The sequence below is a fragment of the Palaemon carinicauda genome, chromosome 35, assembly GCF_036898095.1.
Source record: "Palaemon carinicauda isolate YSFRI2023 chromosome 35, ASM3689809v2, whole genome shotgun sequence".
Lineage (NCBI taxonomy): Eukaryota > Metazoa > Arthropoda > Malacostraca > Decapoda > Palaemonidae > Palaemon > Palaemon carinicauda.
In genome coordinates this window covers 66991783-67017631 of record NC_090759.1, presented here as the reverse complement: position 1 = coordinate 67017631, position 25849 = coordinate 66991783, and the positions used below count along the sequence as shown (strand labels likewise).

Sequence of the window (25849 nt, the reverse complement as noted above, 5' to 3'; positions counted from 1 at the left end):
AAAAAAAAAAAACTAACAGGCTGTATTTCAAATGAACTACTATCAAGCATTGCACTCCAAATTGTTTTAGAACATAAGAAAACTAGTAAACTGAAACCAATTTCAATTAGAAAGTTATTCCTTAGGTCTAACTAGCTGTCTAAGTTTACAAGAAATATTACATGATGTTCACATTCACTGGTAAATGATTAAATCTTATGAAAATTCATAATTAGTAGTTAAATATACAGCCTATGTACTTGAATGAAATAAGTTTTTATTTAAACAACTAAAATAAAAACACCTCAGTTCTGCATCCGAACCCAGCTAAAATTAATCATCTCAAATTGAATTTTCCTGGTATCATCCTTTTTCTTTTGTAATGCAAGTTCTTAAGATGTCAAGTAGGGAAACAGATGTGATTGAATGCATACCCTAAATCCAGCTTCACTGGTGAACGTTAAGTAAATATTAACTGACATTAACCCTTTTACCCCCAGGCTCTTTGGAAATTTCTAACCCTTAACCCCCAAGGGATTATTTTCTCCCCAGCACATTTTGCAGTATATATTTTTTAAATTGCTCTAACAGCCTTAATTTTTGTTACAGAGAGGTCAGGTTGGTTTCATTCTCTTGGAAAAGGCCTGAATTTTCTCAAAAAACTATTAAAAATATGAAAAAAAAAATTTTTATAGCATTTTTTTGCAAGGACGTACCGGTACGTCCATGGGGGTAAAGGGATGAGTTTTGTGAAACGTACCAGTACATCTAAATACATTACATTTACACAATAAAAATAAAATGTACTTTTAATTCTATAAAATTAGTCCTCTTTAAATCCACATATAGTAAGTACTTATTTTACCAACCCTGGTAACTGGAGCTTCAACTTCAGTTAACAAAACTGTAGGTTTTCTAATGTACTGTATCTACACAATCAAAATACTGCCTCAGCTTACAACCTGTATACATGTTCAATTGCAATGGCATTATTTTGATCAATGTTGGGTGTCTGCACACACTTTGGTAATACTTCTTGACCATCAGGGTATCACTACTGATATGTGGCAACCTTAAGGGGTAAAGGGGATGTATATTACTTAATCACAGATCACACAGGACACAATCATCGAAAGCTGTACAAGGATATATCTTGACAAAACAAAATTTTCAAATGGAAGCATAAATATCTGAAACCTGAATTACGGCATTTTCTCCTATTTTAAACTGACTATGTCTTTACAAAATATACACAAGACCTTTAGCAAATGAAACCATACAACTGCTGATTGCTTTCTGAAGTAAAAGGCAGTGACATGTGCTTAACTAACTATATAGGGTCATGCATCTTTTCTCGGTTGATTGCTAATCTGTCTAAAGTGGGTTTACTAACAATTTCTTTATTAACAATCATATCAGGTCCATTCATCTATCAAAATACCTCTTTTAAATATAAAAAAAGCTTCCACTGTTTAACAATGCTATTACTGAGTGCACAACAATAATGTCAAATATATTGCACCAATTCCCTAAGCCTAAACAAGAGGTATGACAACTGTTTTAAATAATTCTCTTGGTGTTACCATATCCTAGACAATTCAAGTGCCAGCACTAACAGGTACAAAAGCTTCAGATTGCAAGTAATATCTTAAGGATGATAGGACCTTGTTATGACAAGAAACTTGTTAATAAATCCCCTTCATGGATCAGGGTAACAACAATGACAGTGTTCCATAGGCAATCCTCCCTCTGCAAGGACGTTATTCTCTATCACAATCAGATTTGGCCACATCAGTACTGGTCTCTCAAGCGAGAGTAAAATAATTTACTTCATTTGTTAAAGTAATACATGTTGTCTTCATAACAACATGAAAATACTCACAATTAATGGAGATGAACTTTCATGAATTTTGCCAAAGGAAGTAATAGTTTTCCCTCATGTCAAAAAAACAATAGATTTTTTTTTATTAAAACCTTATTAAGACTTGAATAAAACAATATGCTACTTAGACTTGTTAAAAAAAAAAAAAAACTAACAGGCTGTATTTCAAATGAACTACTATCAAGCATTGCACTCCAAATTGTTTTAGAACATAAGAAAACTAGTAAACTGAAACCAATTTCAATTAGAAAGTTATTCCTTAGGTCTAACTAGCTGTCTAAGTTTACAAGAAATATTACATGATGTTCACATTCACTGGTAAATGATTAAATCTTATGAAAATTCATAATTAGTAGTTAAATATACAGCCTATGTACTTGAATGAAATAAGTTTTTATTTAAACAACTAAAATAAAAACACCTCAGTTCTGCATCCGAACCCAGCTAAAATTAATCATCTCAAATTGAATTTTCCTGGTATCATCCTTTTTCTTTTGTAATGCAAGTTCTTAAGATGTCAAGTAGGGAAACAGATGTGATTGAATGCATACCCTAAATCCAGCTTCACTGGTGAACGTTAAGTAAATATTAACTGACATTAACCCTTTTACCCCCAGGCTCTTTGGAAATTTCTAACCCTTAACCCCCAAGGGATTATTTTCTCCCCAGCACATTTTGCAGTATATATTTTTTAAATTGCTCTAACAGCCTTAATTTTTGTTACAGAGAGGTCAGGTTGGTTTCATTCTCTTGGAAAAGGCCTGAATTTTCTCAAAAAATTATTAAAAATATGAAAAAAAAAATTTTTATAGCATTTTTTTGCAAGGACGTACCGGTACGTCCATGGGGGTAAAGGGATGAGTTTTGTGAAACGTACCAGTACATCCTTTGGGGGTAAAAGGGTTAATAACCTACTGTTTGACATAGTAAGCAACAGTGAATCTGAGCCATGGAAATTTCGAACGAAGTAGGGTATAGAGATTCAGTTCCTTGGTACACAAAATTTACCAAAACTAATGCTTCAATATATGTATAATATGCTTCTAAATCTATTTTGAGTTAGAGGTCCACATAAATTCCTTAAATTAAATTGTAAGAATAAAATTTTGGTTTTTGAGATTCTTAGTCTGATGGGAAACTCAACCAGTGTTACATAACAGTTTTTGAGGCTTTTAATGCATTTGTTAATATAATGTAATGAGATGGTACTCGATGCGAATGCTACACCGCTAACTAACTTGAAAGTTTTGAGAAATATTCAAGAGGCTGGTTGGTTAATAAAATATATTGTATCATACCAATGACGCAGATCCCAAGAATAAAATTCATGTCAGATATGAAACTACAGAGCCTGATAAATAACCAAGATTATTGTGATGAAATATGAATGAACATTTCATGTTTAATGCAATTTCAAGGAAAGGATTTATCTACTGTTTAGTGCAGTATATATATTTTTAGTCAAGAGACAGTATTACAGTTATCAATTATTAGTTTAATGAGACCTCTGGGCCCATTCTAGCCTACAGTAGGAATTATCAAATTTACTTTTGAAAAAGGATAATTGCAGTACGGCATAACTAAATATGTGGAACAGATAAGGCAGAGTCCAAGAAGAACGATTTCACCGTCTCTGGTCCCCAACGCATACTAAAGACAGAAAAAGCACAGCACCAACTATTGTTATACAGTACTTTTCCTGTCTTGAATGTTTCTGTATTTTCAAAGGAAAACATTTCTTGGAAATTTTTATAACTTGTAATGCTATGTTTCAATAAAGTTTGAATTAAAAATGATTCCATTTATTGCATTACCCGGACTGAGAATAGATATATTGTATAGTATTTTATATCAAAGACACTACTTTATATATTTTTCTTGTTTCTCTTTTCTGTGTATATTAACATTCTATCCCCCAAATGATTGATATACCAGCGTCAGTCATCAGATGTGCCTCTACTCACTGTTGTTTGACTCACTTCTTAACCCTGTACTGTACTTTTTAATCGCAAGTTCCAAATGCTGAAAGGAGGAAAGTTATTGGACTAAAACACTGCTCCCGTCAAATATGTACTGACCCTAGTGAACAATAGGATCACGAGAGTTTCTTTGAAATGAAAGACTAAATTCAATGTTCCTCAAACTTTTACAGTATATGTTAATCAACTTCTCGAAAAATAGTTTAACAATAAGATCGCATATGAAAATACTTTGGTGTAACACATATTCCCTTCAAATACAAGGGATATTTTATTTTCAAAATATGAAAACTGCAAAAGAATCTAAGGTAACTGTTTAAGCATGGAAAAATAAGAAACTAATATACCTGTACTGTACATTATTCAGCTTCCAAAAAGGAGGCTGGTCAATATCAGGGCACTTACTACAACTACACTTTGAAGGAAGGGATACAAAAGTTTAAGAATAAGTTGCAAAGTCATATAGTCTCTGCTGAAGCTGCAGTAATGTCTTCAATGGTATATTCTTGCCTTCCTTACGTAGTTTTGCATAAAAGATTGTACAAGACAAAATAAGAACATTGCTGTGAATGTTATTCTCAAGCACCAATGGCTCTTTACAAAGTCGATACCAAATAAACTGGTATTTGGTTTCTGGGATCTGATTTTTTTTATGTGTAAAAAGGCTACTGTTGTATTACTTTAGTCATTCTGTTGAAGTTACCGCTAGCTTTTCAATGACCGCTGAGGATGAGGAAATCACATTCAGAAAACTGGGAGATGAAAAGTTCCCTTTTGTAGTAAAAGTATGAATTATACAAGACATTGGCACTGCAAGAATCTAACTTTTAGCATTTTTCCAAAATATTAAGCACTGCAAATAATACCTATGACATCAGTTCTTGGCAAAAGATTGGACTACAAAATCCAGTGGCAGTTTTTAGTGCTTGTGAACAAATTTTTCCATACTTAATAAGATAATGGTGAGTTAAGATGGATCTAACTCTTTAACAAAATTTCACCAAAAAGATCTAACATCCATTAAAATCAAAAGATATCTGTTTGGTCATCTAAACAAAATCCTGTAAATTAAATTACAGTACCAACAAATATCGATTGGCCACCTAACTAAAGCTGTTTTAACTTCATGTAAAATCCAAATGACATTAATATCCAAACTCAACATCATTAACTCATAAGTAAAAAACAATGGTGAAGCTTAGAGAGAAGTCTTAAAAATAACAATGTCATGGTACTAAAACACCCATGTTATCTATATACACTGTACTGTATACCCAAACAAAAGCATCCTTTCGTAGCTTCAGAGAAAATCACACAAGTGTTTCAGAACATGACAACAACAGTAATGGGAATCAAATGTTACTCAGTAGCCATCACATGAATTCGTTTAGTCAGAGTCATCGTTGTTATGGTCAGCCGGATTGGAACCTCCCAAGCTTTCCTGCAACTCTATAACGCTTTCCACAGGGTGAGGCTTTCCGTCGTCACCTATGCGACATGGCTGAATTATGTTACTCCTGAAATGGGAAAATAAAATTAGCGTGACCAATGATGTCATATGTCAGCCTACTTATGTTACTCCTGAAATGGGAAAATAAAATTAGTGTGACCAATGATGTCATATGTCAACCTACTTATGTTACTCCTGAAATGGGAAAATAAAATTAGTGTGACCAATGATGTCATATGTCAACCTACTTATGTTACTCCTGAAATGGGAAAATAAAATTAGCGTGACCAATGATGTCATATGTCAACCTACTTATGTTACTCCTGAAATGGGAAAATAAAATTAGCATGACCAATGATGTCATATGTCAACCTACTTATGTTACTCCTGAAATGGGAAAATAAAATTAGCGTGACCAATGATGTTATATGTCAACCTACTTATGTTACTCCTGAAATGGGAAAATAAAATTAGCGTGACCAATGATGTCATATGTCAACCTACTTATGTTACTCCTGAAATGGGAAAATAAAATTAGCGTGACCAATGATGTCATATGCCAACCCACTTATGTTACTCCTGAAATGGGAAAATAAAATTAGCGTGACCAATGATGTCATATGCCAACCCACTTATGTTGACGTTTCTATGTACAGTAGCTCTCATGGTCATTGGATCTTCAGAGGATTAAGAAGAATTACATTACTAAATTTTCTCTGATTACTTAAATTTTTTTATCAAATATAATTTTTTTTTTTTTAAATAATTCTAATTTTCCATTAGTAACAACCTTTACCTTGACTCACAAAGCTAATTCAATGGATTGGTAAAGAAATTAGTAGTGAAAATTGGAGCAAACTAAAGTACAGTATTTATAAAAATTGGAAATCTTATTGGAAGGATGACACCAGCAAGAACAGATGAAAAGTAGAAGACAGAGGGCAATCGACTGAAAAATAAATACCTTCACTACCATTTTTAACACCAAGTACTTTGTACAATTGCACTTTAAAGTACTGCATCAGTTCACTCACTGTTTCAAACATAAAGCACATACAGGTAGCTATATTCCGCAACCGTTATCTGGCAACTATTCGCCTGGTGGTACAGGACATATGATGCACTGTGGTGAAAGTCTTTATGTAACAAGCAAATTGATATTAATCTATTATCTGAGCTATATACAGTATCATTTCACACATCTACTTTCTTATTACTTTCAAATAATCATATGACACTAACATATATTATTTCCTACATTTACTTTACTACTACTTTCAAATGATTATAGGAAAGAGTACGCTGGATCAGGGAGTCCGACAAAGCAGTTTTCCACTTCTCCAGTGCCGCCTACATGCGACTCCTTGGAAGCACTGACTTGGCCATTCTCACCGATGAGTTCTGAAGCAACAGAGCTACCTTTGGGCTAATTTGTTTCGAGGATCAAAAGATCAAGGCATCCCAGTTAGTACACTAGTTTACTGACTGGTTTTCCAGGAAGGTCAGTACGCTACCATCAAAGAGCAAGAGACTTTAACTTTTCCACAGTATCTGGGGTTAATAAACCTGTTGATTTGGCCAAGTCACATCACCTAATCACTGGTCAACCCAAAGGACCACTTGGAGGCCGAGAAGGACATGCCTTTTGACTTGAGTCCCTCCAAGGAGAGTCAAGTCTACACACTGATGATTTAGCAAATTTTGGTGCATAGAATCTTCTCTCCCTCGAAAAGAGGGGGGGGGGGGAGATCTTGTTTAACCTGTTGGAAGCGAGAGGGCTCTCAGATCCACAGATTTGATGGTCAACACAATCCAGGGCCAAACTAGCCACATCTGACCAGGTCATCTCCAAAGATGGCCTTCACCCTTGAGAGACACTGGAGTGCTGATTAATGACAGAGGTTCTCTCAGAAGGCAAAGCCAAGGTCCCCCACCTCCCCAAGACCCCTGCACTCACAAATGAGTGCAAGGAAATTTATAAAGAAATACAGGTGATGCATGGGGTGACACCTGGCACTGAGACAACACGTACTTATGGCCTCAAGGACGACTTACGTCAAACAATAGGCATGACACCCTCAAGTGACAGAGATTTTCTTGTGGATAATGGCTCTAGTATCACAGTTCGAGCCTTTATAGTCCTTTTGGGCTTTGGAGGGGGTACCCCTGTGGACATCACAGGAGTCACTGACAGTGGGGACACACCTACCACAACTTCAACCATTGGCGTCACAAAGGGAGATGCTGCACTGAGGACACCGGGGTTGAGGTAGCCTAAGGAGACTCAAGCTTTCCTTTGGACAAACTTGTCATCGGTGGTCTGCATGGCAATGGATGAATAGCCTTCAACTTCTGATGAGATGCAGCAAAGAGTGAGAGATTCCAACACACACCCAAAACCGGAAAAGCCTGCAGACGCAGATTCGAGGGCTCCTTGCTTCTGATGTATACTAACCAGGGATAGACCTTTTTGTTACCCTGACTTTTGACTCAATCATTTCCAAATTCTACTCAAATTGTCCTTGGATTGTGGCCAATCATCCCACCAAATTTCATGTGATTAGGTCAAATAGTTTTTGAGTAACGTGAATAACAATCACAAAGACACATACAAACAAATAAATACACAAACAAGGCTAATGACATCCCTATATCATGTTGTATATCATAAGACAAGGAATCAAATTATGCCCATTTTGACACTACTGTAGTTTCATGCAAATCAGATAAAAATTAACCATAACATAGCAGACATTTTTTACCTTTTCGTGACCCTGACCTTACCTTTTGATCCAATCAAATTATCCTTGATCACGGCTAATCATCCCACCAAATTTCATGAGATTTGGTCAAATAGTTTTTGAGTTTTGAGAGTTGTTTTTTTACTCTTTCATGACCCTGGCCTTGACTTTTGACCAAATAATTCCCAAAATCTAATCAAATTGTCCTTGGATCATGGCCAATCATCCCAACAAATTTCATGAGTTTGGTCAAATAGTTTTAGAATTATACAAAATCACAAACACACTGACAGACAACGCCTATCAAAACATAACCTTTGCCACAACGAAGTTGGCGAAGGTAATAATCAAAATTAACCAATAATATAAAAAATTTAGTTAATGGTATTGCATTCCATGGCATAAAAGAACTCAATATAAGGACCTACCTGGTGAGTTTATCTAAAACATTAACAAGTTTCATGGCTTCGTGTTCTTTTTGTTCTTCGGTCATATCAGCTAACGGTGATGGCCGAGGAGGTTCATATCGACCTGTTACTGGGTTGATCCTGGTGATGGAATGTTGAAAAAATTATACAAAGAGAAAATATCTTTTCCTTCAGCACACTAAATAATTTAATATTTGAGAGCTTCACAAATGAAACTACTAAAAAGAAATTTGCATACATTCATAATGAGCTGAATCAAATGACTTCCAAAGTAACCACAATTCCTGAATGCATGTATATATACAAGAAATACATTTAGTAGTAGTGTACATTAGAAGTAAGGTAATTCACTTTTGTGATTCTAGGATTCAAAATTCTCAAAATAATTGTATTTTCACTGCTGTTTATTAGAATATATACTACTTTAGTCTGAATGACTCAATAGCATTCTTTGTTGTACGCTATTTCTGTCAGTAATATTTAAAAAAAAAAAACTCCTTGCCCAGGGCCATTACATTCTGAGGCTATCCCCAAACCTCTCTTTTATTTAAAGGCTGGGAAAGAAATTTTATACAATAAATTTGTCTATGCAGTACTAAATCTGCATTAAATGAAATTATAGTAATAACACGATGTACGGAAACAGACACAGCACCCAATAGAAGGTAACAAAAATAGTAAGGAATAAGAAATGGAATACAGACAATACAAAAAAAGGAAGAGAACGTCAGTATAAGGAATAAGGAAACTGAAATAAACAATAAGGAATAGGAAATAGAAAAGAGGGAAGAATGAGACAAATCTATTATTCTTTGGGCCAACATTCCCTTTACATAGTGTAATTGAGAGAAAATTTAAAGCAACCTATTCTATTGAGTGATATAATGGCGCACTGTTTAAACATTGATCCCGGTGCTTCCAGCTTAGCGACCGTAGTCAAGGTAATATTCAGCATATATTCTTTCACAATGGTATCAACAGCTCAACAGTGAATAACTGAATATTCAGATTAGAGGTTTTACTTATCTATTGTCAAGGGAAAGTAAGTAAATGTAATCTAAAACTTGACTAAACACAAGCACTATTTTCCTTCCCCAAAAATTGCTTACGTAAATGAATACCAAAAATTATCAAGAGGCACAACCAAATTCGCACTTACATTTCACTTGCAGTCACATATTCTTCTGTATCCGAATCTTCGGAGTCTGAAGAATAAACCACTGTTGGTTTGCTGACCCCGTGCATCAAGCCCCTGGAGGCCAAAAATCCAGCCGCATTACCGTACCCAGTATATTTGATGAGCCGATCAACTGGAGAGAAACAAATGAATGCATATAGAAATGGGGACAAGTATTTATGTACTGTACTGTACTATACAGCATAGGACGTCCTCAACTTGCTAACTTAATTGGTTCCAAGACACTGTTTGTAAGTTGATTTTTAATAAATTTTGGCCTAGGGTAGGCCTAACCTGACTTGAGTATGTATGATTTCCAGCTACAAAAGTCAACACATAGTTGGGTTCCATATGAAATAAATGTCATGATATTACAAATGTCATTTTACCTTCTATATTAAATGATACAATATTGTTTTATTGGTGCTATTATAGTATGCTATCTACCGTCAATTTTGCTATCTACCACCCCTCTCTGACTATAGTATGATACCCACCATCAGTCCCTAAGGGTACGGTCTACTTGCTAATCCGCCTCTAATAAGGAGGATCACTACCGACTTGATAACCCAACCTAACCTAACCTAACTCAACCCAACCTAACTTACAAACTGCTTATAATTATGCACCCATGTACTAACCTAATCTAACCCAACCTAACCTAACCTACAAACTGTTTATAATTATGCATCCATGTTATCCATCCAATAAATATTATTAAACTATCATTAAAGTCCAATGAGGATAACATACTGGTGGTAAGTAATCTTTTTGATAATCCTCATCAAACAGGAGGATTAACATTGACGGCAGATAACATAATTTGTGGTAGATACCATACTATAATAGAAATTTGACGGTAGATAGCATACTATAATAGCACCGTTTTATTACAGCACTTTATCCTGTCTTTGTTATTTTCAATTGGATTTGTGTTTATATCTACGAATGTTTGTATATTGAGGACCTTCTGTAGTGCTAAAATCCTTCTCCTAATATGTTTATGCTTTTCTCGAACAACTTTGATAATATCAAATGCTGTATGTTTCTTATTCTATATACTGTACTTCATCCAAGTACATAGTTTTATCAATAATTGAATTTTTCACCATTTTCTTCCTGCTTATCATGTTTTCCAGTTTTTATTTTCTAACCCACCATCTTCCTTTTCAATTTAATGGATTCAATTATAAACATCATTATCCTTTTAAAGTAGTATCATGAAACTACCAAATCCATGACAAACCTTGTACAAATAACAACAATATTGACCAGCTTGTTCTGAAAAAGCAAAATTCCATGTAGAGTATACTTCTATTATTCTTTCTCCAGTGAAACAAATGCTGCTTATGACAGATATCAGCAAAAGATACTTCCTACAATAAGGCACTGGATATTTTAAGAGCACAGATGGATATTTTAAGAGCACAGACAAGCTGCTACTTTGGCAAGATTTTTCCACCTTGGTGAGGTTCTAGTTACAATGTGCCTTGCTCAAAACATAGTAGATGGTACTTATAGTACTCGAGATCCACTTGCCTTGTTTTCTTTCTTTTGATGCAGTGTTTTTCACTTTGATGATTAATTTTTTAATTCTCCAATTCCATTTAAGTCACTCCAATAAAAGTCTCAATAAATTTTGTCCCAATAATGCAAGTCACCAAAATAAAAGTAATTTGCTCAAAATACACCAAATTCAGTCGTGACAATTATACTTGATCATAAAAATAAAGGAAACTTAATTCTATTTCAATTACGAGTTTCCTTCTCAAATCAGTGAAAACTTACAAGGTTTAGGGTTATAATATAAATGCTGTAACAATTAAAGCATGGTTGTCAGCAAGTCTAGCATATTGGATCCTCTCCACCCCAATACTTTCATTGACAATGTTTCTTTATCTACATGAAGCTCATTTAAAATTCCAGGTGCAATTCCTGATTACACTTCACTTTTGAGAAACATATCTGGTCGGTCTCATTTTCCATAACACTAAAGAATAAAGGCTTTAAAGGCCACTCATGAATGGTAGAGGCAAGGGACAGTGACATTATCTTAGCAAGCAGGACAATGCTCTAGAAACTGACCATATATATGTATGATCAGCACCCCAGACCCCCTCTCCACCCAAGCTAAGACCAGGGAGGGCCAGACAATGGCTCCTGATAATTCCCCTAAAAACCCCTACCTTAGCTTACAAGGATGGTGAGGTTGCAGCCCCTAAAGTAAATAACGAGTTTGAGTGAACTCGAACCTCAATCTGGCAGTCACCAGGCAAGGACGTTACCAATGGGCTGCCATAATAAATCCATCGATGCTTTCGGATATCTGTCCATCCTAAACAAATATTTTGTCTTTCATTATGTCCTATTCTGAATGAACCAAAAGTTTCCGACTATTAATTTCCTAACCTCCGACCCAGATAATAATCTCTGGCTCAATCATTTATGAATAAATCTGTCATAGTTCTCAGATATACAGTTAAATGTATGAATCACATTTTCTTTCAAACAAATCAAAACAATTAGTGTACTCTAGAAGTTGTATCTTGGCTATGTTGGTACCAAATTGTGGAATGATTTTCCCAATCAAATTGTTGAATCGTTGGAACTTCAGTAGTTCAAACTTGGTCCAAACCCTCTCTTGCAAAACAGGTTAATATTATTCTTGTTTTGTATTTCCCGTCACTGTGCCTGCCTATTTAACATTGTTGTTCATTTTAATCCTATTCCTTAATTTTCTTTTATAGTTTTTTGGTTAATTCTATATATATTTTCTACACTAGGTTGCTTTCCCTATTGTGACCTTTAGGTTTGTAGCATTTTGCTTTTCCACCCAATGTTGTAGCTTAGCTATTGATAATAATAAGACATAGAAGAAATTTTGTCTGAAAATAATATTTTCTACATTTTCATATTTTCCTTAAATGCCATGCGTAAACAATCTGCGTAAAATTTTGAACATTTAAAATTATATGTTTACACACAAATTAAGCCTGATTACATTTGGTAAAAGTTTCATCAGTAAAAATACATCCACATATATATCCGAAGAAGATATGGAATTACTTCCAAATATAATAAATTTCCCTCCCAAAATAGTATTTTACTCTCACATTACAGTACACATGAAATAAGATCAATAATCTCTGCACTCAAAGCAAAAACTGTGATGAGTTTAGTGCACGATTTAATCAAAGTAATCACGTCTCTTAAGGTACCACAGAGTTCAGAACTGATAAAAATGTCAACTTACCACTTTCTTTACACAAGATAAAGAGGAAATTTGCAGCAAGATGTTTAAGATCATGCAGTGGGGATGTCATTAGAGAGCAGAGTTTGTTACGAATGGTGCTCCCCTCCTCCGGTCTTTTGGAAACGTCACGTAACGGCGGCAGAACTCGTAAGCGGACAAACTTCCGAATGATTCTATTCGCCTGTGTCATTTCTACCATTAGCGTCAAAATTGGCATCAACGTTTTATCAGAGGACACACCAGGCTACAAAGACAAAGTCATACATTGTGACAATTTAAAAAAAATACTCTAAAGGGGAAACGTGAACTCTGAACTTGAGAAAATACGATATGTGTATTTAACGTTAAAATGGAAATATTATACCGTATGATGATGAAATAAGACCATACTCTACTTTCCTCACCACTTGTAACAATGTGTAGTGCTAAAATTACTCTTTTCTGAAATAATAACTTAATCGATAACTTAAAACTTGAAATGAGAAGAGCAGAAAAAAGGAAAGCTAGGATGTAATCTGGTCTTCGACATATATTTACAATAAAATTTGGCCTATTAATATCAAAAAGGCCGCTCAGTTCATGAAGAAAAAGGGTACTGGCTGAAAATAGTCACTCATATCGACTTGAAAATTTACTGTACATTAAAAAATATAAGAAAATTAATTCTAAAATGTGTAGCACAAAACAAGCTCAACAATTTTACAATAAATGCACTAATTTAATTTTGATTTACATGAATTAGAAATGAAATGTTGAATCAGATAAAAATGGAGAATCTAAAAGGAAATATCTAAAAGGAACAATACTCAATACTACCACTAGTTGTGAGTGAAAAACGTAATAGTACGGTTCACCAAGCTGCTATTCATGAGGGTTACATTACTCTACATTAAACAATGCTTACCAGTTACATTAGAAAATAAATCCTGAAAAAGGTTTCTTACTTTATGTTTTCATCATTATGCTCAAGTATGGTGAAAAAGAAATCTTTCAATAAAGTATCTTTATTTCCACCCCAACTGCCAATAAGCTATCAAGATAATCTTGACACTCGGAGCAGTAACCCCTAACTAAAATATTTGGCACTATAGCTGAAGGCTCTTTCTTTGGCGACATTTTACTTATCTTATTACAAAAACTATCAAAGTTGAGACAAAAACTTTCAACTGTACAGCTGAATACATTTCCTTTTCATTGATATACAATTTTTACCTATCTAGTAAAATTTTAATACTGTTTAATAATAAAATAAGAGAAAAAATGCAATAACTGGATGTACAGTATAGCACCTAATGGCGTAAAAATACCCAGAAGTAGAATAGGTAATATGGTACTCAAACGGTTAAAGTTGTAACTAACATCGAATCACAACTAAAAAGTACTTCAGGATGCAACTACTTAACTGTACAAGTCAATATTTTGACATCCCAATTCAAATTCTCAACTCAGGAAAAGACCTTCAGTGAAACACCACATAAATTGCAAACAAATTCTGCAATACCTTGAAGTAGTGGTCCAAGTATGAATACCTAACTAAAAACATTGCTTGTCTCACTAACAATTGCCTCCTCCACTCAAATTCTGAAGACTGTTTAGAAATCATATCTAACTACATGAAGAATCTAAAGATCTGATAACCAATGCATTTTCAAAACCATGCAGCTTTTAACTGCAATCAACAGCAGGTGGTGCTTGAAGGCTAAAAGAAGAGCAGTAAAATGTGAAAAATATTAACACCTTGTAAAAAAGCACCTGTTAATAGGATTTCATACTTTAAAATGATGTTATGAATACTTTACCAAGAAACCCTATAAAAGACTACCAAAGAGTCTGATAATGTGAAATACTCGAGTGTAGAAGTGTACTTGGTAAACTGACAATGATGAAATATCAGAGCGAGTAATGGGTGAATAAAAGCAATAATGGGGATACCACATCATATTTATGGAAGTTACAGATGGAGGTGTTAGGGGATGTAGATTTTGTAAACTTGTTCTCTTATTCAGTTTTATTTTTAGTGGGGAAAGCATCCTTAGTCTCAAATTGCAAAAAAATTAAGACCAAGGCAACACATTCAACATATGAGCAATGCAAATGCACTTATTCAGTTATGAAGACAAGTGAAGTGATAATAAGAAGGCATTAATGTCAATATGTTTAGTCTGGCTTACAACAGCCAATAAGTTCCAATGATCACCTGCATACAAAGGAAATACACATGTACAAAGACACGTGAAGGCAAAATAAGGGACAAATAACAAGAAGTGTGAAGATGATTCACTAGAAAAAATATAAAGAAGTAGATGTAGTTATACTGTTGTGTAAGTATGTCAATACTAAAACAAAAAGAAGTTAAGAATAACTTTAAAAGGAAACAATATGCCCAAATTCACTAGTAAAAGATAGTTACTGAAACATTCCAAACAAAGGGATGCATTGTAAATTAAACTTTTGATGAATAAAGGCAACTGACACACAATAGTTGAAGTTTTAATCGTTAACTAAATGTCAAAAGGTATCTCAATTTAATTTATTCCATCTAATCAAGGAAAATTCTATTTCTAAAAATGAAAAAAACTTTTTCCAATTCCTAAATTACCTGTAAATTCTTTCAGCGCGTACTCTACAAGATACAACTAGTAACTATTTATCATGTAACTATCTATCATGTACAAGGAATTGACAGTAACTTTCCATTATAAGCATTAGATATAAAAGGTCTATTTCAAAATACAATATACACTTTTTAAAGGAGGAAACTTACAAACTTGAATACCATGGATATTATCAATGCCAAAAAGCAGGTACATAAAGGACTACAGAGACTTGAGTATAACATAATTTACATATATCTTCAATACCTTGAAATTTTTCCATGTCAAAAACTGGTTTTCAGGCTAAAAAGAAAGTAAAGTGCTTGAATATAAAGATTTTCCCAAAGCTGTTTTATCATTTTCATTTAGGGCAACTGGCTTCTTTTTTTGCAAAAAATTTCTAACAATACGTATTCTATGTGCAAATTAAAAGGGGTTTCATAAGGATTTTTCCTTTACCTGTACTAACAATCCACGATACTGTATTCCAACACTCAAATAACACCATATTATTGAGCGTATAATAGCACCAATTACCAACAAAATTATAAAAAATATTATGAACTTCAGCAGCAGAAGTTAAATAGGCTTATTGCTGTCTGACCCATTAACTTTTATGTTTCAGATTACCACATGACTAAAAATGTTTTAATTTAGAAAAATGCTAAGAATTGCAATTTCAAGCTAGCATGAGAAACACAGTATATCTTAAATGACAATCTGTGATTGGCTTGTTCAGATTTAAAAAGATCATCTAGAACCTATAGATCCCACTAAGCATATCCTATCTTTAACAGAAATAATTAAGTGGTCTACATGCCAGGAATTGCTTACACTATAAAAATTCTTATTAAAGTGACATGCTTAGGTATGGCAACAGTACAACATGCTTTTTGTATAATAAAAAGATTATTATTAATAGAATTTCTAAATCCCATACCAGTATACAATACTAAGTTAAGTTATAGGTATTAACCCTCAGATAAGAGGCATACAAATAATTCATTAGAATTTAAGAACCGCAATATCATAAGAAATGTAGCGAGAAATTTCTCAATACTTGCAGCTTTCAGCCTTGAGTCCAAGAAATCCAACAGCTTCAAAATAACAGTCATATCTTTGCCATCGTATTCACAGTTACGCTCATTGAGGGCCTGATTCTCACTGACTTCCGTGAAGCAAGATGCTTCAACCAAGGCCGTGGCTCCGGCAACAGGCTGCGTAGTTACCACAGGTGGAGGTGGTGGCAAGCCATGCTCAGAGTTGGCTTGGGGCATGTCAGACAACAACTCCTCATACATATTGGGTGGCATGACAAGAAGTAAATTCACGGTGTTACTGTAGGATTCAAGCATAATTAGATGGATGTTACAATAATTCGGAGTGCTTTTAATACATAAGAAAAAATCAAGTACATTACCTACTACCGCACATAAGAACTTAGGGCCTGATGGCTTAACAGTAATCACTAACTATCTCATAATTATAATGTGAAAGATTTTAATAAGAAGTAGAGTATGCATCAACTATAAAAATTAACAAGAAAAAAAAATCCCACCTGTGAAGAGTATCTGTCTTTTCTGGACATCGAGCTGTAGCCAGGAGGAGAGAGCGGAGGATACTTATAAGGCGAAGACAGTGGCTGTCCTCTTCTTCATCTGGGCTATTCTTGTCAATGTGTAACACCAAGTTATATAAAACCTTCAGGACTTCATTCACCAACTCTGCCTGTTCATCCTAAAGACAAAAACCATAATAAATAAAAAAGTAACTTACTTATTTTTAAGTCTAACCTGGTTTATAAAACATTTCAATATACATATTACATAAAAAATTGCTTCAAAATGTTTTGTAGTTTCAATTATTTTCGGAGATATAGGCACATATGGTATGAAAAAAATTTAAACTCCCTCAAAAAACAACTTAAACTCCCATAAAAAATAACAATTTAAACTCTCATATTCAACTTACATTGAAAATTACTGGAGCCGGAGCATAACCATTAACAAGCTGGAGTTCGCTTTCTTCTTGTGATGTTTTCAAGGAAAGATCCAAAACTTCTATCAAGTAAGTAAGCCCGTGATACTCACTTCTCAACTGAGGTCTGCCAATAGAGGTTAACATTATTCCCAGAAACAGACACACAATTCTACTCAGTACACAGTAAACTGAAAAAATATAACCCTTACTGTATCCCTTTCATTTCAAATTTGCAGCATGGTATCAAAGACATATAACTTTATTTAAAAGGAAAGACTATCTTTAAAGATTATCTAAATTTTTACTTAGTCAAAATGTCTTATTGTTATATGTAAAAAGTACACCAAAAATATTTGATGAAAGAAAATGCACTAGAACAGAGGGATGTTTAGCAGGTTATTCTGACAAATCACCAAAGTTACACTCATGAATCATGAAACTTGTTTATCTAGCCTAATAAGCCTTGTACCGTACACACACTGACTTGTAGAATTGTTTCGTAGACTTATGAAGGCCTCAAAAAGAGTTTAAACATTGTGAATATTAAGAGTGTAAACTAATGAGTTAAGGTATGAACATAAAAAGACATATAAGTATTGACTGAAAGATTATACATCCTGATATGAATAAGACTCAAGTTCATGCTTCTCTACATCTGTGAGATCTTTTTAAACAGAGTTAATGGCTTTATACCCACATGCTTAAAATCAGGTTAATCATCATATTAAGATTAATACCATCATTATTTACATTATTATAACCATAATCATTATTAGTATGAAGCAGTTTAGCTAACCCCAATTTCAAACTCTTAAGACAGATTGAAGAAGTGTCCTTTAGATTGAGGAAAAGAAATTATGAATTAAGGCCCAGCACATGTAATAATAATTGGCTGTAATTATTTGAATCGCAAGTAACTCAGCGATTATTTTGGGTTATCACCAGGCCAAAGTGGATGGAGCCAACTGATCAGACGATTTTGGCAGGAATCTGATAACACTAGATTCGCGCTTGCAATCTACTTAAGATTTCTAAAAATTGTGGGGTTCATCTGGCTATGCCCACACACTGGCATTGTCCACCTATCTGCTCAATAAGTTACAAAATAAAGTCAAGAGACAAAATATTCTGGAGCAAATTCATTGCTTATTCTTTTAAGTATGGCTGAATCAAACAATCAATTCAGAAGACAATCGATTCTTAATCAAACATAAGTAATAATCATAAGCATTACACCTAATAGGCCTACGCATTACACATGCAGTATAGTAATATGTAAATACTAGGTCTAGAGCATCAGGATAATGACTGATTACATACTTGTATACACACACACATACAAGAGAATATGCACAACCCCAGAGACCACCCGATATGAACGTCAGATGGTCAAGACCACTTTCCTGTCAGGGTCATGCAGAGGGCCAGAGGTGCATAGCGCTGCTCCTTGGCCATTGTTAGGATGTGACGTTCCTGCCAAAGAGCGTATGATTTTCAATGTTTAGGGTCATCAGGATCCCGCTCCATCATTTTAAACTTTACTGCAAATCTGTTTTCTTCTTGAAGGGAATTATTAGAATCATGCTGTAAGTTAAAAGAAGGCCTTTGGAAGGCAATATTTACACCTTCAGCTATCATGAGCCTGCCGTAGTTGTTATCCCTGTGAACAATCTGGGTTCTGTCAATTAGTTCTGTCAATGAGGGTTTCCAATCATGGACATTGATGTAATTTTGGTGCCTTGCCCACTGATTTCTGTGTGCCAGCATATCTCTTTGGAGTGTTGAGGTAGTGTCCAATGTAGTCTTTTCTGTGTACTTACACATCTCCTCTGGGCATAAAAACTTACACTACGTCTGTGCACGCTTCATGGGACAATACTGTTCTTCATTACCAGGGCTGCTAGTAAGGTGGCCTTGCTATATATTCTAAGCTGTACTCTCTGGTAAGATTTCGGCGTAACGCGTCGATTGTTGATACCTGGCAAGGCATGGCTTTTACCTTTATAAGCTAGTCCAAAGTTTAGGTGGTGGTAGATGATAAGGTTTTTTTCATTAGCTGCCATCATTGTGGATTTTTGACCTTCGTCAGTTGTTGAACTTTTTATAGCTTCTATAATGGAGTATGGATATCCCCTTATGGGTTAGCAATTGCCAAATTTGGTTCAGTTAGGCCTCCAAGTCTTGCCAAGATGGGCTATGTGAATGTCTTTTGAAGTATGCACTTACTTCAGTGCAGTGTATGGACATTTTGTATACTTTGAAGCATTCATCTCATGCATTCAAGAATCTTCCTTTGTCAGTTGATTTTGTATATAGTGTTGTCTTGAATTAGCTCCCTTGCTGTTTAACCAGGACATCAAGGAAAAGCAGGGTCTTTCCTTAGCTGTATTCCATTGTAAAGTTGAGAACAAAATTTCTCCTAAATTTGTTAGGTAATTGTTACGTATCTTCATTGTTTTTTGTCATGAGGAATACTTTATGTCATCAATAGAGTCCATACATTTTATGCTTTTTGTGTTTTCAGAAGATTTCTTCTTTGACAGTTGCCATATACATATTTGCAAATACAGTCCCAAGAAGAGATCCCATTGCTACATCATCTATATGTCAAAATGACAGTCCACAGTAAGAGAAGAACAGAGCTTCCATAGTACTGGACATCAGCCTCTCCGCCATTACACAAACCACTACACTGGGAGTATAATTACAAGGGAAGCATTGGGAAATACTCACCGACCCTGCAACACAGGGATCCCCCTCTAGGGAACACTAAACACTGTCGGCACCATGAACCCTCTGGACAATTAATTTGGTTATTGGTAACTCCATCTTGAGGTAGAGAAACTACCACGAAGCATAACAAGCAACTGTATGCTATGAATTCAGCGTCTACACGATAGGATGAGCGAGAACAACATTCCAAATGGAGTGGGGCTGCTTACTGTCATCCCTGGTTTTTGAAGGTTTATCCTCATAGAAACAAACTACACCAAAATGTTTACTTTTCAATGTTGCTTCCATTTACAAGTGAGAGCAAAGAGGAGTGCAATAGTACACCTGTATTCAATGCAGCCAAAGACAAGCGGGTGGGTGAGCATTCTCCTTGCACCACCTATCATTAATAAACCAACTTTTATCATTTCAATGGCCACTCCAACACCTCTGAAGACCTATCCCTATTTAAAAGAAAAAAATGTTTGTATGCGCATAGGAGCAAATCTCAGCACATTTTCAAAATGTTTCTTGATTCTAGATACTTTAAGATGGGTTCAAGAACCTCAAAATTTGCAGGCTTTTACTGTGTTTGCTTCAGTGTCAGTCATAGTATGTAAAGAAAGACAGACAAGCCTTGGAAAAATGGGCTCTTTTCTTAAATTCTCTATTTTTCTCACAAATTACAAGCATAAAGATAAGCAGCTTCTTAGTAAATTACCAAGGGTTACACCATACTCTTCTATATGTATGATTAAATGAATCAAATTAAGCTCTGAACTGAATACAAGAACCATAGGAAGTACTTACTTCAAGCTGAAGACATCCAGCTAAATAGTGACATCATGCACATGCACCATACACCAACATCTGACACAGAGGCTAAGCAGTTTTACTCTATAAAGAGATAAGGGAACAGAAGGGTAGGGAGGCTACACCCAAGCTATAGCAAATTAGCAAAACTATACTATATACAGCAATTCTCATTTGCAACATAATTATCATAAAAAGTGACAACGGAGATAATCCTAATTAAAAAAAAATCTAGCAAGAAAAAAATGTTATAAATACTTTGATAACATGTCATCATCAATTTGATAAATCTTGCAAATGGACAAACTCTCCTGTACTGTAGTCTAAGATGTTTATTCCTGAACAAAACAACTGATACATTTCTATGGAATTGGATCTTTCAAAGCACACAAAATTAAGGACAAAAGCAAACCAATATCTATCAGCATTATGCACTAATACAGATTAATCAAAATTAATAAAATTACAACTGAAGAACAAACTAGGAGTGCTTGTCTGGGTGCTGCACTCTATAAAATCAGCTACAGTAACTGCACAGATGTTATGCCTAACATTTCCCTTCTGCCCCTTCTAATCGAAAGCCGACAAACGCTCACCTTATATCCGCGCAGACGGCAGTGAGAAGGAAGAGTAATCTCATATCAAAGTACTTGACAACATGGGGCAGGTCTGGGTCCTTGAAAGTTTTCAAGCGACACATCAACCCAGGGATGCAGGAGTTGACGCAGCACATGCGTTGGATTGCTTTACTGTTGTATACAAGATTACTCAAACACTTCTGTGCTTCAGTAACCACTGAAAACACACAAGAACAGTTGCAGATATAAAAGGAACAGAATAAGACTATGCATATGAAAATAGAGAATATAAAAACCTTGAATACTGCATGTTTCAGTTTATTTTTAGTTGATGCATTATATAGAATGCTACAAGCAATCTATGATGATTATAAAATTCACAAGAAAGCACTCCATTACAATATTTGACTAAGACAAATGAATGATGCCGAAACACCAAATAATACAGTACTGTATTCCACACCGCATCATATATCTCACCAGAAAATCCAGCAAGGTAAAGGTGCATCATATTCACCATACAAATCTTGCTACTAATAAATCCATAATTGGAAAAACAATAACTAACAACTTCGTTAGAAATATAAAGCAATAAGTTTACCCATGATGCAGAATTCTCAGTTCTCGGATAATGGCAATTCATCTTATGCGAACATGCACATAATAAATTTCCTTCCTTGGATGAGAGAACTAGTGATACTACAGTTTCTAGTTTATAAATTTACAAAAATATTCCCAATGTCTAATCACTCATCTTGGATATCTACCTTTCTAATCTGAGAAATAAATCTTCCTAAATATATGGCCTCAGTTTCTGACACCCTTCCCAAAATGTTGAGAATTCAATTAATTATCTATTTACTGTATTAGTATCTCATTTCACATAAAAAAACGAAAAAAAAAATTATAAGAACTATGGCATTCAGTTATAATAAAAAGATACGCATCATATATTTTTGTTTTTTTATAATATACACTACTGTACACAATAATCCTTATACAGTGCAGCGTTATGCGTAAAATGTGTTCTTTCTTCGCACTCTTTGATCTTCCAGAATTCCCATCAGGTTTAGGTGTTCATCCTGCCACTTCCATGTCTGCTGTTTTTATGACCAACACTTATTGGTACCTGTTCGAACATTCACAATCTCTAAGATCTCTAGTCTTTTTTCTACCTTCTGTAAGCCACCTCTCTCCCAATTCCTTGCTCATAATATAATCTTGCCATACTCTAGCTATGAATCTTAACATTTTAAGGTCACATATTTTCAAAATTGCTTCCATTTATTATTATTATTATTATTATTACTTGCTAAGCTACAACCCTAGTTGGAAAAGCAGGATGCTATAAGCCCAGGGGATCCAACAGGGAAAGTAGCCCAGTGAGGAAATGAAAGAAGGAAAGACAAAACACCCTAAGAAGAGCAACAACATTAAAACAAATATCCTCTATATAAACTATAAATACTTTACCAAAACAAGAGGAAGAGAAATTAGATAGAACAGTGTGCCCGAGTATACCCTCAAGCAAGAGAACTCCAACCCAAGACAATGGATGACAATGGTACAGAGGCTATGACACTACCCAAGACTAGAGAACAATGGTTTGACATTGAAGTGCCCCTCTCCTAGAAGAGTTGCTTACCATAGCTAAAGAGTCTCTTATACCCCTACCAAAAGGAAAGTAGCCACTGAAGAATTACAGTGCAGTAGTTAATCCTTTGAACAAAGAAGAATTGTTTGGTAATCTCAGTGTTGTCAGGTGTATGAGGACAGAGGAGAATCTGTAAAGAATAGGCCAGACTATTCGGTGTATGTGTAGGCAAAGGGAAAGAACCGTAACCAGAGAGAAGAATCCAATGTAGTACTGTCTGGCCAGTCAAAGGACCCCATAAATCTCTAGCGGCAGTATCTCAATGGGCGACTGGTGCCCTGGCCAACTTCCCTTGTAAGTACCAATGTTTCCACAATATGGAGTAGCACAGGCATTGTGAAGTCACTGAAAGCCTTTTCTCTTTCTGCAAATGGGGCATACATATTCATCAGTAGTCTGGCAGTCTCTCTCTCTCCACTTTATATATGCTACTGCCATTTGTCTTTTCTACAGCTCTCTAGATGCCTGCATCAGTCTAAACTAGAGGGGCACTCAGTAGAGCGCAGACTTCCGCCAGGGCAGCTTATTTCTCAACCTTTTGGACTGATTTTGGAAGTTTTGCTCATCCATGACCTTGACCTTCCAAAATTTAATCATATCCAGCTCTTTACATAACAGTCTAAAATCCCTGCAACTTTCATTACTTTACGATTAAAAGTGTAGCCGTATGGTTTATGACCGGAATTTGACCTTTTACTTGACCTTGACCTTAACATGTATTAATTGGCATAGATTTCCATACACTCAAATATGAACCAAGTTTGAAGTCTCTGTGACAACGATGTCCAAACTTATCGCTGATTAGGTGAATTGGACATTTTGCTAGACCGTGACCTTGACCTTCCAAAATTTAATCATTTCTAGCATTTTACATAACAGTTAATCCCTGCAAGTTTCATTACTCAATGATTACAATTTGTGGTCAGGAAGCTGTTCACAAACAAAAACCCACACACAAATAAACAAAAGCAGAGAGTAAAACAACCTCCTTCCAACTTCGTTGGCAGAAGTAATTATACTAATACATTCGTATAATACAATCTTATACAAATTATAAAATTCTTACTATACTCTGGGCCGCAGTTGTCTTTTGTGGGATTCATCACTTCATCAGTAGAATATATTTGTCCTGTCCTTATATACTTTATTCATGCAGCATCAATGTTTTCCATTTATATAATGCTGCATTATCTTAGTAAAACATGTTATTTTTATTAATAAAATAAATTTTTGAATATACTTACCCGATAATCATGTAGCTGTCAACTCCGTTGCCCGACAGAATTCTATGGAGGGATACGCCAGCTATCACAATACTAGAAGGGGGTGTATTTACCAGCGCCACCTGTGGCCAGGTACTCAAGTACTTCTTGTTGACACCTCCTCAATTATTCCTCGGTCCACTGGTTCTCTATGGGGAGGAAGGGAGGGTCGATTAAATCATGATTATCGGGTAAGTATATTCAAAAATTTATTTTATTAATAAAAATAACATTTTTCAATATTAAACTTACCCGATAATCATGTAGCTGATTCACACCCAGGGGGGTGGGTGAAAAACCAGTGTACAAGACTAAAGGATAGCTAAGTATCCCGTATTTCATATAATCAGTTATCCACAATAACAATGAAATAATAAGTACCTGATAAGGAAGTCGACTTGAACCGTTACTCTGCCTTTAATAAGATCGTCTTCCTTACTGAGCGCAGCGTTCCTCTTGGGAGGCTGAATCAACTCAAAGGTGCTAAAGTATACAGGGCTGCAACCCATACTAAAGGACCTCATCACAACCTTTAACCTCGGCGCTTCTCAAGAAAGAATTGACCACCCGCCAAATCAACAAGGATGTGGAAGGCTTCTTAGCCGACCGTACAACCCATAAAAAGTATTCAAGAGAAAGGTTAAAAAGTTATGGGATTATGGGAATGTAGTGGCTGAGCCCTCGCCTACTACTGCATTCGTTGCTACGAATGGTCCCAGGGTGTAGCAGTACTCGTAAAGAGACTGGACATCTTTGAGATAGAATGATGCGAACACTGACTTGCTTCTCCAATAGGTTGCATCCATAACACTCTGCAGAGAACGGTTCTGCTTGAAGGCCACTGAAGTAGCCACAGCTCTCACTTCATGTGTCCTTACCTTCAGCAAAGCAAGGTCTTCTTCCTTCAGATGAGAATTTGCTTCTCTAATCAGAAGCCTGATGTAGTAAGAAACTGCGTTCTTAGACATTGGTAGAGAAGGCTTCTTGATAGCACACCATAAGGCTTCTGATTGTCCTCGTAATGGTTTTGACCTTCTTAGATAGTACTTAAGAGCTCTAACTGGGCAAAGTACTCTCTCCAGTTCGTTCCCCACCATGTTGGACAGGCTTGGGATCTCGAACGACTTAGGCCAAGGACGGGAAGGAAGCTCGTTTTTAGCCAAAAAACCGAGCTGCAAGGAACATGTAGCCGTTTCAGATGTGAAACCTATGTTCCTGCTGAAGGCGTGGATCTCACTTACTCTTTTACCTGTTGCTAAGCACACGAGGAAAAGAGTTTTTAATGTGAGGTCCTTAAAAGAGGCTGATTGGAGCGGTTCAAATCCTGATGACATTAGGAACCTTAGGACCACGTCTAGATTCCAGCC

General features: G+C 35.3%; 1 protein-coding gene across 1 annotated transcript in view; it reads right to left on the bottom strand.

The window, feature by feature from the left end:
* The window catches only part of ric8a (ric8 guanine nucleotide exchange factor A), a 47722-nt gene continuing 21873 nt past the window's right edge, over positions 1-25849 (bottom strand). Inside the window, exons 4-11 of the mRNA XM_068359221.1 lie at positions 21585-21783; positions 17455-17587; positions 17042-17220; positions 16548-16821; positions 12890-13133; positions 9619-9769; positions 8460-8579; positions 1-5357 (exon numbers count right to left, since the gene is read on the bottom strand). Coding sequence (XP_068215322.1) covers positions 5228-5357; positions 8460-8579; positions 9619-9769; positions 12890-13133; positions 16548-16821; positions 17042-17220; positions 17455-17587; positions 21585-21783 — 1430 coding nt within the window. The 3' untranslated portion in view covers positions 1-5227. The remainder of the gene's footprint in view (positions 5358-8459; positions 8580-9618; positions 9770-12889; positions 13134-16547; positions 16822-17041; positions 17221-17454; positions 17588-21584; positions 21784-25849) is intronic.